The following is a 13,637-nucleotide window of genomic DNA, read 5'->3' as shown; positions in this document are numbered from 1 at the left end:
AAGAGGTGCAGTGCAAAGTTTAATTTTTATATGTGTATTTCCTGAAAAAAATATGATTTTTTCTTGTTTTGAACATAGAAATATGTTGGAGTAAAAGCCTGGGGTGTTTGTGAGCCCTGTTCACTGTTTACTTGTCTCGAATATTGTTTTTTGTGTGAATGTGTTTGTAAAATTAATCAGATTGTTTAAACTTTGTTGATTTGTTGAATTTGGTGATTATTGTCCTTGGTGATACTTTTCCAGATACTCATAAATACTGTAAATCTTGAAATTAACGCGAGCGTGAATTAAATGCGAAAAATGCGAGTGGTCTTTGCTCGCATTTTTAAACATTGCATTGATATCAACAATAAGACATTTTGGATAGCAAAAATACCAACTTAGACATACGCTGATGTATTCCACACCACTGTTTATTGAGCAGCACTTGTATATAAAGTATATAAACAATGTTATTTCAAACACTAATTACATCCTGTGAATTGTCACTGCTGGGGTCAAGACAAGAGTTCCACTCGCTTATGTCATCACTGATCACACCTGCAAGTCCAGACAGACGCCACCCTTTGTGACTGCGTCAAAGGCCGACACGAGCCAGGGCGCATGTATTGTTTTTGGGAAGTACTTTACTAAGTGCTAATAAGCGGAGCTATTTTGTGTGTGATTGGATTAATGTAAGGTTGGATTAAGGTGAGGATTCTAAACCCGACAGAGAACATTTTTCTTTAGATGGAAATCCACTGATGCTTGAGAGGATAGGTGTTGCATTCATATTGAGTCACATTTTTGGCTAGGGTCCAGTGGTCGCATTCTTTTGGAGACGCATTAATTTCACGATTTACAGTATATGATTTATTTAGTCCCAGATTTGAAAAATGTGATATTCGTTTTTTTGTCAAAATGTGAGATTATTTACTGAACAAAAAAAGGTACAGATCAAGAATATTTTTAGTGATTTCTTTTTTTGCAGCGAGACTGAGCACAATTAAATAAAAGCATCCCCAAATTATTTGTGATCCCTAACTTCTTTGCTCAATATATTATGTCTTGTCTGTTGGTCCTTCTATCTATTAGCACTAAAACTTAATATCTCTTTTTTACAACTCTTCTCTATCATTTCTCTAGTCCTTTCTCTCTATTTCTTTCTCTCTATTTCTTTCTCTCTATTTCTTTTTAAATCAACGGGTATTATAACACTTTCTGCAATACAATAATTGCGTCATTCTCTATATTGTCCTGTTATCAATAAGTCACCTCTATCTTTAACTAGTTATAACTTTATTAACATGAGACAAAAAAGGGGGATGGGGGAATTCCAGGTTTAGATCTTGTCGTCCATGCCTTGCGGGTGGGTAGTTTTCAGATAAAAAATCCATATTAAGTTCAATGGATCGGGGCCTAGCCGTGCTCTGGTTTGACTCATGGTCTGTTTTAAGCTGTATGATTTGATAGTGTAGGTTGGTTTGTTGTTTAACGCCACACTCAGCAATATTCCAGCTAGATGACGGCGGTCTGTAAATAATCAAGTCTGGACCAGACAATCCAGTGATTAATATCATGAGCATCCATCCACGCAATTGGGATCGATGACATGCATCAACCAAGTCAGCGAGCCTGACCACCCGATCCCGTTAGTCGCCTCTTACGACAAGCATAGTCACCTTTTACGACAAGCATGGGTTGCTGAAGACCTATTCTACCCCGGAATCTTCACGGGTCTGATCTCAAGTAAGCTGGTCTAGATTGGCTTCCTAGTTGTCTAAAGTATGGTTTTAATTAACTTTCTGAACAATGATTTGTTTTAATTTTGATCTGGTTTGTTTTTGTACAACCGACTTCAGTGCTACCAAAGCGACTGCAGTGAACTTACGCTAGAGTTTTATTTGACTGTTTGGCAAAAGACTTTGAAATAGTTGCGTTGTACAATATGTCAATGTTATGTTTCATCATAAAATTATAGGAAAGAAGCATACGTTGATCACGAAACCTTAACAAAAACTGAAGCGGTCGGGTAGCCTAGTGGTTAAAGCGTTCGCTAGTCACGACGAAGACCCGGGTTCGATTCCCAAAATGGGTACAATGTGTGAAGCCCATTTCTGGTGTCCCTCGCCGTGAAATTGTTCTACAGAATTAATTTGTTTGGTGACTGGTTTGTCCCTTTGAAATTTGATGTAGGCAAAGTGTTCTTTAAGTCTAATGCAGAAGTGTCGTTTTGTTTCACCTACATATTGGAACACAAAGTGAATATGAGGATCTACCCTACCCACTTACAGTGTGCTGAGAGCCCCTAAGTTAGTCACTTGAGATTACTCTTGAGTCCAAACCTTATACTTATATATCAACATGTAGAAGACAAAATAAAATCTTAACTCAAAGGTGGGAATTTTATTGACTTTTGCTGCAGGGGCTGAATATTGCCATCAGAAATGGCAACTGATGCTTCTCATTTAAAAAAAAAAATACAGCCTGCGTGACAATACCTTCTCCACAAAAATTTGGGACATACATTGTATTGTGTTCAAACTTTCGACGGGTCACGTGTGGCCTAGTTGTCTAAGGTGCAACGATTGGCTGTGCAGAGTTGTGTCCCTTGGGCACGCCAGAAACCTATGATTGTGGGTGGGAATCCCAATTGTTTCTAGGTTTGACAGCACCATACCTGTGCTCGTGGATTTCGCCGAAGTGGTAAATGTCTGAGACCTGCATCACTTCGGGCTTTCCTCCCACATTAAGATGTCACGCTGTGATATAACTGGAATACTGTTAAAAGCGGCGTTTAACCCCACTCACTCACTCAGACTTTCGAGTATATTTGATGAGTTTGGGTTTTTTTACAGTGGAGGGTTTTTTTTCATTTTGAAAAATTCAATGCGTTTGTTCAGTTGGGTGTTTGTAATATATTGATTGTGACTATTGTTTGCTGCATGATTACTGTGGGCAACTGTGATATATGTTCAGGCGATTAGTCTCTCATATAAGATAGCTTCCCGATCGCAAGGAACAATGAAGAGCGAAGTGTTGTTTATTTCACAATAAACCATTGTTCTATGATGTCAGGTGTCCCTCGCCGTGATATTGCTGGAATATTGCTAAAAGCGTCCTAAAACCATACTCACTCACTCACTCTATCATGATGTCATTTCTGGAGATTCGAAAATCCGCTCGCAACTAATGACATCATGATTTGGACAACGTTTTCCTGGAGAGGGCAGTGTCTTGTGAGTTGTATCCCATAGATGCAGCTGGGCAACGCAGATAAAGGCGATGAAATACCCACCTGTGCATAAAATGGACTTGTCCGACATTGTTGTGGTTGGATTCGATTGAGGAAGACATCATTGTAAAAATACAGGTAAATATGTTAAAGGCTTGTAGTGAGTGAGTGAGTGCACGGGTGGCCCTGTCGTCTAAGGCGCCGTGATTCGCTGTGCAGAGTTGCGTCCCTTGGGCACGCCAGAAACCTATGATTGTGGGTTCGAATCCCAGGTTCGCCCCGATTATGTTTCTAGGTTTGTCAGCACCATACCCGTGCTCGTGGGTTTCACCGAAGTGGTAAACGTCTGAAACCTGCATCACTTCGGGCTTTCCTCCCACATTAAGCTGACACGCCGCGATATGACTGGAATAATGTTAAAAGCGGCGTTAAACCCAAACTCACTCACTCAAAGGCTTGTACATTTTGTACAAAATGTTAGTATCTCATATAAGAAATAAACGATTCCTGGTAGCTGTTTATCGTACAATAAAACACTGTAGGGAGAATAAACCATATGAGAGCACCAACTTGAAAATTAAGAATAGCATAAGTAACTTAACTAGTATCACTTGACCTCCTTGACAACATATATATAAGATTTAAGGTCACTGTAATTAATCATTGTCGAAATAAATACAGGAATATTTGTGTCTTTAAAAGTCCAGTTAACACCTGGACTGGTCAGTTAACTTTCTTGACGCGGGAAGATGGAAGATGGTGTCTTACGTTATTTATGATAGGTTCATGTGAAGAAAACACAAATACAATCTCATTAAAATCAGACCTCAGTTCTCGCTACCGCTAAACAAAGATCTGAGGACATCCCATTATGGGTCACGTCAGAACGACCTTTAATCCGACCAATCAGAGCATCGCTTACCAGATTATGAAAGTGACAGTCGGAATGTGATTTCTGATCATGCAACCTCGAAAACTTTAACTCCGAACGATAGTTACGGGTTTATCGACTGAATCCATACTATCTAGACCATCTATTAGCCATTCCAGAATGTTCTTTTGTTCAGGTTTCACTTTTGTAATCGAGAATTTGTCAAAAAGTGTTTCCAAGCGTAGTCGCCAATTTGAAATTCGTGCTGAATGCACGAGAAAGCTGCCTTCTGATTGGTCATTCCATTGGTCGGTCAAAATTAGCGCAAGGTCAGTCTGACGCGACCCGTAATGGGATGTCCTCAGATCTTTGTTTAGCGGTAGCGAGAACTAAGGTCTGATTTTAATGAGATTGAAACAAATACAACGCTGGAATCACTTTTGATCTGTATGTGCATCCACTTCACACAAATACATTTTGTATCAATTAATATGCATTAATAACTAGTGGTGTAACTGATGAGGTCGTTGCAGCCATTATGGAACTATTATTGTGTAATCTTCTGATGTTTATTTCATTATCGATGTTTATGAATGGCAGTTATATTCAGGTTCAAAGTTTTATCATTAAACCATACACAGTGAAGAGGATAATCTTTTCTGCTTATTTTCAAATAGGTGTTTTTTGGTGATGCATGCTGCACATTAAAAAACATAAAACAAATATGGCCGAAAGGTGTAATGCAAGTTTATCAAGCACCATTCCAATAGCCTGAATTCTTTTGACAGGGACACACATTCCGTACAATATTCTGTACATTCATTGTATAACATTGCTGCATGGTGATGTGTGACTCTAGTCACAGCTGGGAGTTTAGGGCACCCTGTCATTTGAGGCATCAAATTCACTGTGCAGAGTTGTGTCCCCTAGGATGCAAGAAAGCGGTCAGTTTGGGTTTGAATCCCAGATTTTACCTGTTTATGTTTCTTGGTCCATCAGGACGGTGACCATTACTGCCGTCTTTCTCTCAGCTCATACTGATTGTGAGGGGGCCACAGCTGGCCCACTCGTCGTAGATGTTGCAGTTCGCTGTGCAGAGTTGCGTCCCTTGGGCACGCCAGAAACCTATGATTGTGGGTTCGAATCCCGGTTCGCCCCGATTATGTTTCTAGGTTTGTCAACACATACCGATACTGTGTTCGTTGGTTTCACCGAAGTGGTAAACGTCTAAGACCTGCATCACTGTGGGCTTTCTCCATATATTAAGCTGACACGCCGTGATATAACTGGAATACTGTTAAAAGCTGCGTTAAACATAACTCACTCACTCACTCACTCATGCTGAATGTGGTGATATTATTGAAATACTGGGCCAAGAAGCAAATATCACAACTCCCCCTCTCACTCTCTCGACCGCCTCTGTGGTCTTGTGGTAGAGCTTCCTCCCCGAGAGCAGAAGGTCAGGGGTACGATGATCGGCAGCGTCATACCAAAAGATGTTAAAAGATGGTACTTGTTGTTACCCTGCTTGCGGTTCGATCTCCGGCAGCATCATACCAAAATACGTTAAAAGATGGTCCTTGTTATCCTGCCGCGCGGTTTCGATCCCAGCAGCGTCATACCAAATGACGTTAAAAGATGGTACTTGTTGTTACCATGCCGCACGGTTCGATCCCCGGACGCGTCAAACCAAGAAGGGGCGGTCGGGTAGCCTTGTGGTTAAAGCGTTCGCTCATCCCCCGGGTTCGATTCCCGACATGGGTACAATGTGTGAAGCCCATTTCTGGTGTCCCCCGCCGTGATATTGCTGGAATATTGCTAAAAGCGGCGTAAAACATCACTCACTCACAAAGGAACGCCTTTTTATCTTGAAATTGTACACCTCGTATTGTATGAAAGATACCTTCAATAAACCTGGAAGATATATTGTTATTGTTGATTGATTGTGCACTCCCTGGGCTGACAAGCTAGCCTGTGAAGGATCTGTATGAGCTGTCTGTCCTCACCAATCAACAGTTATTTTCTGACAGTGTGAAAATTCTTGGTTAGAACTGATTTCATGGATGAGGTGGTCAGCCGCTGGATTAAATTGTTGTTTGTTGTTTAACGCCGCACTCAGCAATATTCCAGCTATATGACTTCGGTCTGTAAATAATCGAGTCTGGACCAGACAACCCAGTGATTGACATCAGGAGCATCGATCCACGCAGTTGAGATCGATGACATGCATCAACCAAGTCAGCAAGTCTGACCACCCGATCCCGTTAGTCGCTTCTTACGACAATATAGCTGGAATCGTGCAGGTTGCGACGTTAAACATGCAAACAAAGAAAACCAAGTCCTGTGCAGTAAGGCCACAACAAATAGCAGATCGTAAATGGTGTTGGGAGTGGCAGTAAAGCAATGGTTGAGTGAGTTATAATTTAAGGTCGCATCGGCATTATTTCAGCCATAAAGTGACCAGTATAATAATGGACGTTGGGACTGATGGTAATGTTGTATGTTATATGACCTTTCATGGTCAGCACATGATGACCATTTCCCGACCATGCTTCAAACTATCTACCCCCCCCCCCCCCCCCCCCCCCCTCCACACACACCCCTGTATGGACACGCCCATTACTAGATGGAAGTTTTCCTTGGCTGACTGGAACACCTTCAGTACTCATTAAAGAAATCAACCGAAAAGGAAAACTCCAAATACTAAATACACTATCATTTATTAAAAATATTCAAAGAATATGTTCATAATTTGATGCTGAAAAGGTAGGTTATTTAAGCACAAACTAGGTTATACATACATGTACTTGGGTTTTCAATCTGGACACAAAGAAGTCATTATTGAGGCACCTCGCTTTAAGGATGCACGTTTTACACGTGAATATGTATTGATGGCGAAGATCGTCCATTCTCTGTTCTTTCTGATGAGAAATTCATTCTTGCTTGTCCGAGCAGATTTCGTTAAAGATTCTTTTTAGTAATGTCAGCGCTCGTTTACATCTTGTTTCTAAAGTGAAATATGATTTATTTATTTGATAACTTTTGACTATTTAAATTATTTTGGAATTGTTGTAATCAGCAACTGAGACTATTAAAGGGGTTACCAAATGGAGGGTTAAAGAAGTGTAAAATTATTGTTGCCCTGACAGTTGCATGCGAGTTCATCAAAACTGAAGTATTTAATATAAACTAGTGTTATATAGCCTTGATTGTTCTTTGAATTTTTTTTATATTTTCCAGCATGACGTAGAACAATCCAAAGTGATGGCATAGCCTGCAGGAGGCAGAAGCACTGTAAGCTTGACCCCCTGATCTCAAGTTGGTTCGTTTGTTGTTTAACGCCGCACTCAGCAATATTCCAGCTTTATGACGGCGGTCTGTAAATAATCGAGTCTGGACCAGACAATCCAGTGATCAATAACATGAGCATCGATCCACGCAATTCAGATAGATGACATGCTTCAACCAAGTCGGCGAGCCTGACCACCTTATCCCGTTAGTCGCCTTTTACGACAAGCACAGTCACCTTTTACGGCAAGTATGGGTTGCTGAAGACCTATTCTAACCGGAATCTTCACGGGTCTGATCTCAAGTAAGCTGGTCTAGATTGGCTTCCTAGTTGTCTAAAGTATGGTTTTAATTAACTTTCTGAACAATGATTTGTTTTAATTTTGATCTGGTTTGTTTTTGTACAGCTGACTTCAGTGCTACCAAAGCGACTGCAATGAACTTACGCTAGAGTTTTATTTGACTGTTTGGCAAAAGACTTTGAAATAGTTGCGTTGTACAATATGTCAATGTTATGTTTCATCATAAAATTATAGGAAACAAGCATACGTTGATCACGAAACCCAAGATGTCTTAACAAAAACTGAAGCGGTCGGGTAGCCTAGTGGTTAAAGCGTTCGCTAGTCACGACGAAGACCCGGGTTCGATTCCCGACATGGGTACAATGTGTGAAGCCCATTTCTGGTGTCCCTCGCCGTGAAATTGTTGGAATATTGCTAAAAGCGGCGTAAAACCTCACTCACTCACTCACTCACTTAACAAAAACTACCTGGTATCATTCACAGTTTCTTTGTTTTATAGGGAGGATGTTTATCTTAATATTTACATATCTTTCATTTTTTACCTTTTCATATAAGGTTTCAGCTTCGTCGATTCCCCCAAAATAATCATTTGTTCCAACTTCGGATATATTAATAATGTCCGATGCAACCCCTCTACATTTATATAATTTGTTTGTTTGTTTGTTTGTTGTTTAACGCCGCACTCCAGCTACATGACGGCGGTCTATAAATAATCGAGTCTCGACCAGACAATCCAGTGATTGACATTGTGAGCATCGATCCACACAGCTGGGATGCGATGACATTTATATAAAGGTGAATCAGGCATTTGAGTCCTCCATGGCGCTATACTTTCGATCATCACGCAGAATGACATCTGGGAATGAGGCATCTATCAATGCCTCGTGTCTCCTCGATTTTAATTTGTTCCTCTTCTTTTTGACTTTCTTCTCTCTCGGCAGAACACCGTTGATTGCGTTATTCACATCATCATCCGCGGGCAAGTTATGACCCATCGTTCTTTCTTTCGAATCAGAAGAACCTGTTGTTGGGCGGTCATCTTCTTCCACACTTGGCAAACCATTCTCAGTTATCGGTCGTTGCCATGGCTTCTTTGCCTTACGGTCTCCGCCAGTTGAGCTAGAACCATCTTTTTTGAGAGGTGGAGACATCAGATCACGATTGTCATCTTTTGAAGTGTGTGTGTTGTCCACGGGGTGTGTAGATATCTCTTCAACGTGCGAGTAACTCGAACTGGGTGACGCCGGCATTCTTTCTTTATGTTCACGCTTGTTGTATTCATCCTCACTGTTACCCCCCAAAAAAACACAAAAAACAACAAAATCACATTACAGATTATGGTTTTTGGTTTTTGGTTTGTTGTTTAACGCCGCACTCAGCAATATTCCAGCTATATTGCGGCGGTCTGTAAATAATCGAGTCTGGACCAGACAATCCAGTGATTAATATCATGAGCATCGATCCACTCAATTACGATGACATGCATCAACCAAGTCAGCGAGCCTGACCACCCGATCCCGTTAGTCGCCTTTTACGACAAGCATAGTCGCCTTTTACGGCAAGCATGGGTTGCTGAAGACCTATTCTACCCCGGAATCTTCACGGGTATACACATTATGGGTGGTTACTATCAAGTGTGTATGTTTGTATTCTCTTTTACACAGTAGTTAACGATAATCTACCTTAATCTACCATGTACAAGACAAACCCACGACACACCAGCGGGTCAGCATGAGACACACTGCCAGGTCACCACGTTATCCCAATTAGTCGTCGATTATGACAAACGTTGATTGAATAAGCCATGTTTTGCCCAGGAATCCCCACGGTGGAATGGTGTTACTGATACAAGTATTATTATCTTGAGATATGAAATGATTTGGACCCCAAATTTATGACGGTACGTTTGAAGTTCAGTAGAAAATCAGTTCGGAAGATTCGAGACAGTCGTGAAATAAAAAAAAGTAAGCGACTCGTGCCCCTCTCGTGGCCATTTTTGCAACGGGGTTCCGTCTTAGCTCAAACGGGCATACATGAAACAATTGTCAACTCGTTGCGCAATGGTTCACATATATTTCCCAACATATCATTTATATTTCAGATGCAATTAAAAGCACATCAGGACATGCGAAATTATACAGTATGATTAAACACATTTAACTGTGTCTTGGGTATATTTTTAGATGCAAGACATATGTAAAAACAGAAATTATTCTGAGGGATTCTTTGACGAAGAACTTGAAATCATACGCGCATTCTGATTGGTTTGTCGTATTTTCGCACATAACATTTATTGATAGGGGGACGAGTCTTCTTGCAGGTTACGGAAAGGGGCGAGTGGTGACGAATGAAGTTCCCTTGTCGGTTTAATAAATTGGGATTACAACAATTATAGAAAGTAAGGCTCTCTTTCACTCCTACGATTACTACTACTACTAATTCCATGACAGTTTTTTGTTCTTTTCGATGAAACAAGGCATTTCCAGGTTTTATCTTTGCATTCCAGCAGGTAGATTAAGTAGCGTCCATTTCCCATGGATGTTAATGCCACAGTGTTTTTCCCTATTTCACTGTGGGAATTAAGTACACGATCAAAAAAATAATTCACTTAAATATATTACAAGAAATCATTCACCTGCCACTTCTTGATGAGTCGCTACCTGCAACAGAAATGCAATTTTAAATATTAAATATTAATCTCTCGGATATTACATATGTCCTATTTGTGGCTATTTGACATTCTTCGTCTTTCTTACAACGTACATCCTATGCCTAAACCTGATCACGAGGTCACAGAGTACATGGATGTGACACGGATGCGTTTCTTTTATACATAAAAAAATTAATTCTTTAATGAAAATAATCTTCTTGAGGGAGGTGGTGAGGCGAAATGGATTTGGTAGTATTGTTTTTTTCAATGTTTGTCTATCTAGGAATGATTCTCAATCACGGATGAGGATTTTGAATCGTTTACAAAGCTCTACTTACACTTAAGGGGCTCTGGGTCTGGCCTGGGTTTCTGTACTGTAAGTCAACAAGTTGTAAAAAATACAATGCATCTCACGTGAAATAATGAAACTGAAGTATAGGCACTATCTATCTATTTATCTATTAAACTCGTTCATATGTTTTTAAAAGATGAAAAAATCGAGGAATGATTCGTAATCACAGATGAGGATTTTGAATCGTGTACAAAGCTCTACTTACGCTTACGGCGCTTTGTATCTGGCCTGGGTTTCTGTACTGTAAGTCAACAAGTTGTTAAAAATACAATGCACCTCACGTGAAATAATGAAACTGAAGTATAGGCACTATCTATTTATTTATCTATTGAACTCGTTCTTTTTTTTAAAAAGATGGAAAAATTACAAATCATGGAAATAAGCATTTGACAACTACACTGATTAAAACTGCTTCATTGACTTGTATTTGTTGTCATGAAAACCAGAAAGAACAAATATAAAAATTCCAAAAATCCAAAGCAGAAAAAAGACTTTGAGACCAATGTTTTTTCATATAATGAAAGATTTCAAAATTCCAAAAGAGCAGTACCCTCAAATTTCCTAAGTTCATCATATTTCCATGGAAACGACAAAAATATATATATTTTTAAATCTCTAAATAGCAAAAGGCACTTCTACTGAGTCTGATTGGTAAATGTACCAAGTTTTGTGAAGCTAGGTTGTACGGTTTAGGAAATATGCTCCGGACAAACAATGATTACAGAAGGACGGACGGACAGACAGACGGACGGACAGACGGACAAACTGATGGCTATATCCCCGCGTCATTATATGTCGGGGGGGATAAAAAGTCACATGATGTAATTTACCTCTCGGATATTACATATGTCATATTTGTGGCTATTTGACATTCTTCATCTTTCTTACAACGTACATCCTATGCCTAAACCTGATCACGAGGTCACAGAGTACATGGATGCGTTTCTTTTATACATAAAAAAATCAATTCTGTAATGAAAATAATCTTCTTGAGGGAGGTGGTGAGGCGAAATGGGTTTGGTAGTATTGTGTTTTTTTCAACGTTTTTCTATCTAGGTATGATTCGTAATCACAGATGAGGATTTTGAATCGTGTACAAAGCTTTACTTATATAATAAGCTCTGTTTCTGGCCTGGGTTTCTGTACTGTAAGTCAACAAGTTGTAAAAAATACAATGCACCTCACGCGAAATAATGAAACTGAAGTATAGGCACTATCTATCTATTTATCTATTTAAACTTGTTCATATTTTTTTAAAAGATGAAAAAATTACAAATCATGAAAATAAGCATTTGACCACTACACTGATTAAAACCAAATCCTTATCAATGCTTCATTGACTTGTATTTTTTGTCATGAAAACCAGAAAGAACAAATATAAAAAATAAAAAAATCCCAAGCAGAAAAAAGACTTTGAGTCCAATGTTTTTCCATAAAATGAAAGATTTCAAAATTCCTACACAGCAAAGGCAAGAGGTCAGTGCTGGGCTGAGCAAACATTATAAAGAAACATTAAACGGTCTATTGACATACCGACATCACCCATTCCTATATCTCCCAACCACTTCGTGGCGGGGGAAGAGACGATTGGGTAGTCCAGTGGTTAAAGCGTTTGCTCGTCACGCCGAAGACCCGGGTTTGATTCCCGACATGGGTACAATGTGTGAAGCCCATTTCTGGTGTGCCCTGCCGTAATATTGCTGGAACATTGCTAAAAGCGGCGCAAAACCATACTCACTCACTCACTCACTCACTCCAACAGCCTTGTTTTGGTAATTCTTACTTACAAATTGGGTCTGTGGGTTTTGACCATTGGTTTGTTGGTGGAGTTTGCGTTTTTTGTCCTTTTGTCTTCTTTCTGAAAAAAATACGGAAACAGAATTGTTGTACAGCTGAAAATGAGGGGCGGTCGGGTAGCCAAGTGGTTCAAGCGTTCGCTCGTCACGCCGAAGACCCGGGTTCGATTCCCTCATGGGTACAAGGTATGAAGCCCATTTCTGGTGTCCCCTACCGGGATATTGGTGAATAATGCTAAAAGCGGCGTAAAACCATACTCACTCACTCACTCACTGAAAATGACATGTGAGCTTCTAATAACTGAGGTGGGTGCACAGACTTTTGCATTATCAAAGTTTATCCTATTGCGAACTAAATCTATCAACGAAAAAACAAATGAGATGCTGCTAACGTTTGACCACACACGTCCCCAATTAACACGCAAGCACTGTCCCAACCTGAAGAGACAAATCGAACATTTGTATTTTCAGAAAATGCTCCAAAAATATATCAAATAATCATGATTCTGACAGGCACAAAAATAATAAGTTAGACTCATTGTAACAAGAAAAAGTGTCGAGTATCCATACACCACGCACGCACGCACGCACGCACGCACGCACGCACGCACACACGCACGCTTCGAATATCAAACTATCGGTCCTAAACATGCTAACCGTTGCATCCACCGGGGGGTACGGGTGGCCAAGTCGTCTAAGGCGCCGCGATTCGCTGTGCAGAGTTGCGTCCCTTGGGCACGCCAGAAACCTATGATTGTGGGTTCGAATCCCGGTTCGCCTCGATTATGTTTCTAGGTTTGTCAGCACCATACCCGTGCTCGTGGGTTTCACCGAAGTGGTAAACGTCTGAGACCTGCATCACTTCTGGCTTTCCTCCCACATTAAGCTGACACGCCGTGATATAACTGGAATAATGTTAACAGCGGCGTTAAACCCAACTCACTCACTCACTCACTGTTGATTGTCCTGTACTCACCCTTTACAGCTACAGTGTGGCTTGTGAGTACCTGAAATAGAGAAGTATCTTCAGTGAAACATTGTTATTCGATGTCCTTTTATGTCGAAACAGATCATGGTAGCTATGGTCTAATATCGGCACTCCGTTTGTCCCGAACTACGGATAACTAGAAATATTGAGTTGAGACAGATTGTTGGATACCAAGG

General features: G+C 40.3%; 1 protein-coding gene across 3 annotated transcripts in view; it reads right to left on the bottom strand.

Annotated features, from left to right (window-relative positions):
• Positions 1 to 1,599: 1,599 nt before the first annotated feature.
• The window catches only part of LOC124151978 (hemicentin-1-like), a 52,804-nt gene continuing 40,766 nt past the window's right edge, over positions 1,600 to 13,637 (bottom strand). The window contains exons 20-26 of one of the 3 annotated variants that reach the window (XR_007219296.1): positions 13,450 to 13,480; positions 12,465 to 12,535; positions 10,883 to 10,918; positions 10,664 to 10,699; positions 10,311 to 10,335; positions 7,937 to 8,962; positions 1,600 to 1,987 (exon numbers count right to left, since the gene is read on the bottom strand). Coding sequence is in view for 2 of the 3 variants with exons in the window: in XM_048388957.1 (XP_048244914.1) it covers positions 8,476 to 8,962; positions 10,311 to 10,335; positions 10,664 to 10,699; positions 10,883 to 10,918; positions 12,465 to 12,535; positions 13,450 to 13,480 (686 nt within the window). In the remaining variant the exon portion in view is untranslated. Of the gene's footprint in view, positions 1,988 to 7,560; positions 8,963 to 10,310; positions 10,336 to 10,663; positions 10,700 to 10,882; positions 10,919 to 11,432; positions 11,823 to 12,464; positions 12,536 to 13,449; positions 13,481 to 13,637 lie in introns of those variants that run through there. The other 2 variants (XM_048388957.1, XM_048388969.1) reach the window with 2 other exon arrangements.

This window comes from Haliotis rufescens, unplaced genomic scaffold (assembly GCF_023055435.1).
Source record: "Haliotis rufescens isolate VD_foot unplaced genomic scaffold, xgHalRufe1.0.p SCAF_10, whole genome shotgun sequence".
NCBI classification, from domain to species: Eukaryota; Metazoa; Mollusca; class Gastropoda; order Lepetellida; family Haliotidae; genus Haliotis; species Haliotis rufescens.
This window is presented reverse-complemented; position numbering and strand designations above follow the sequence as displayed.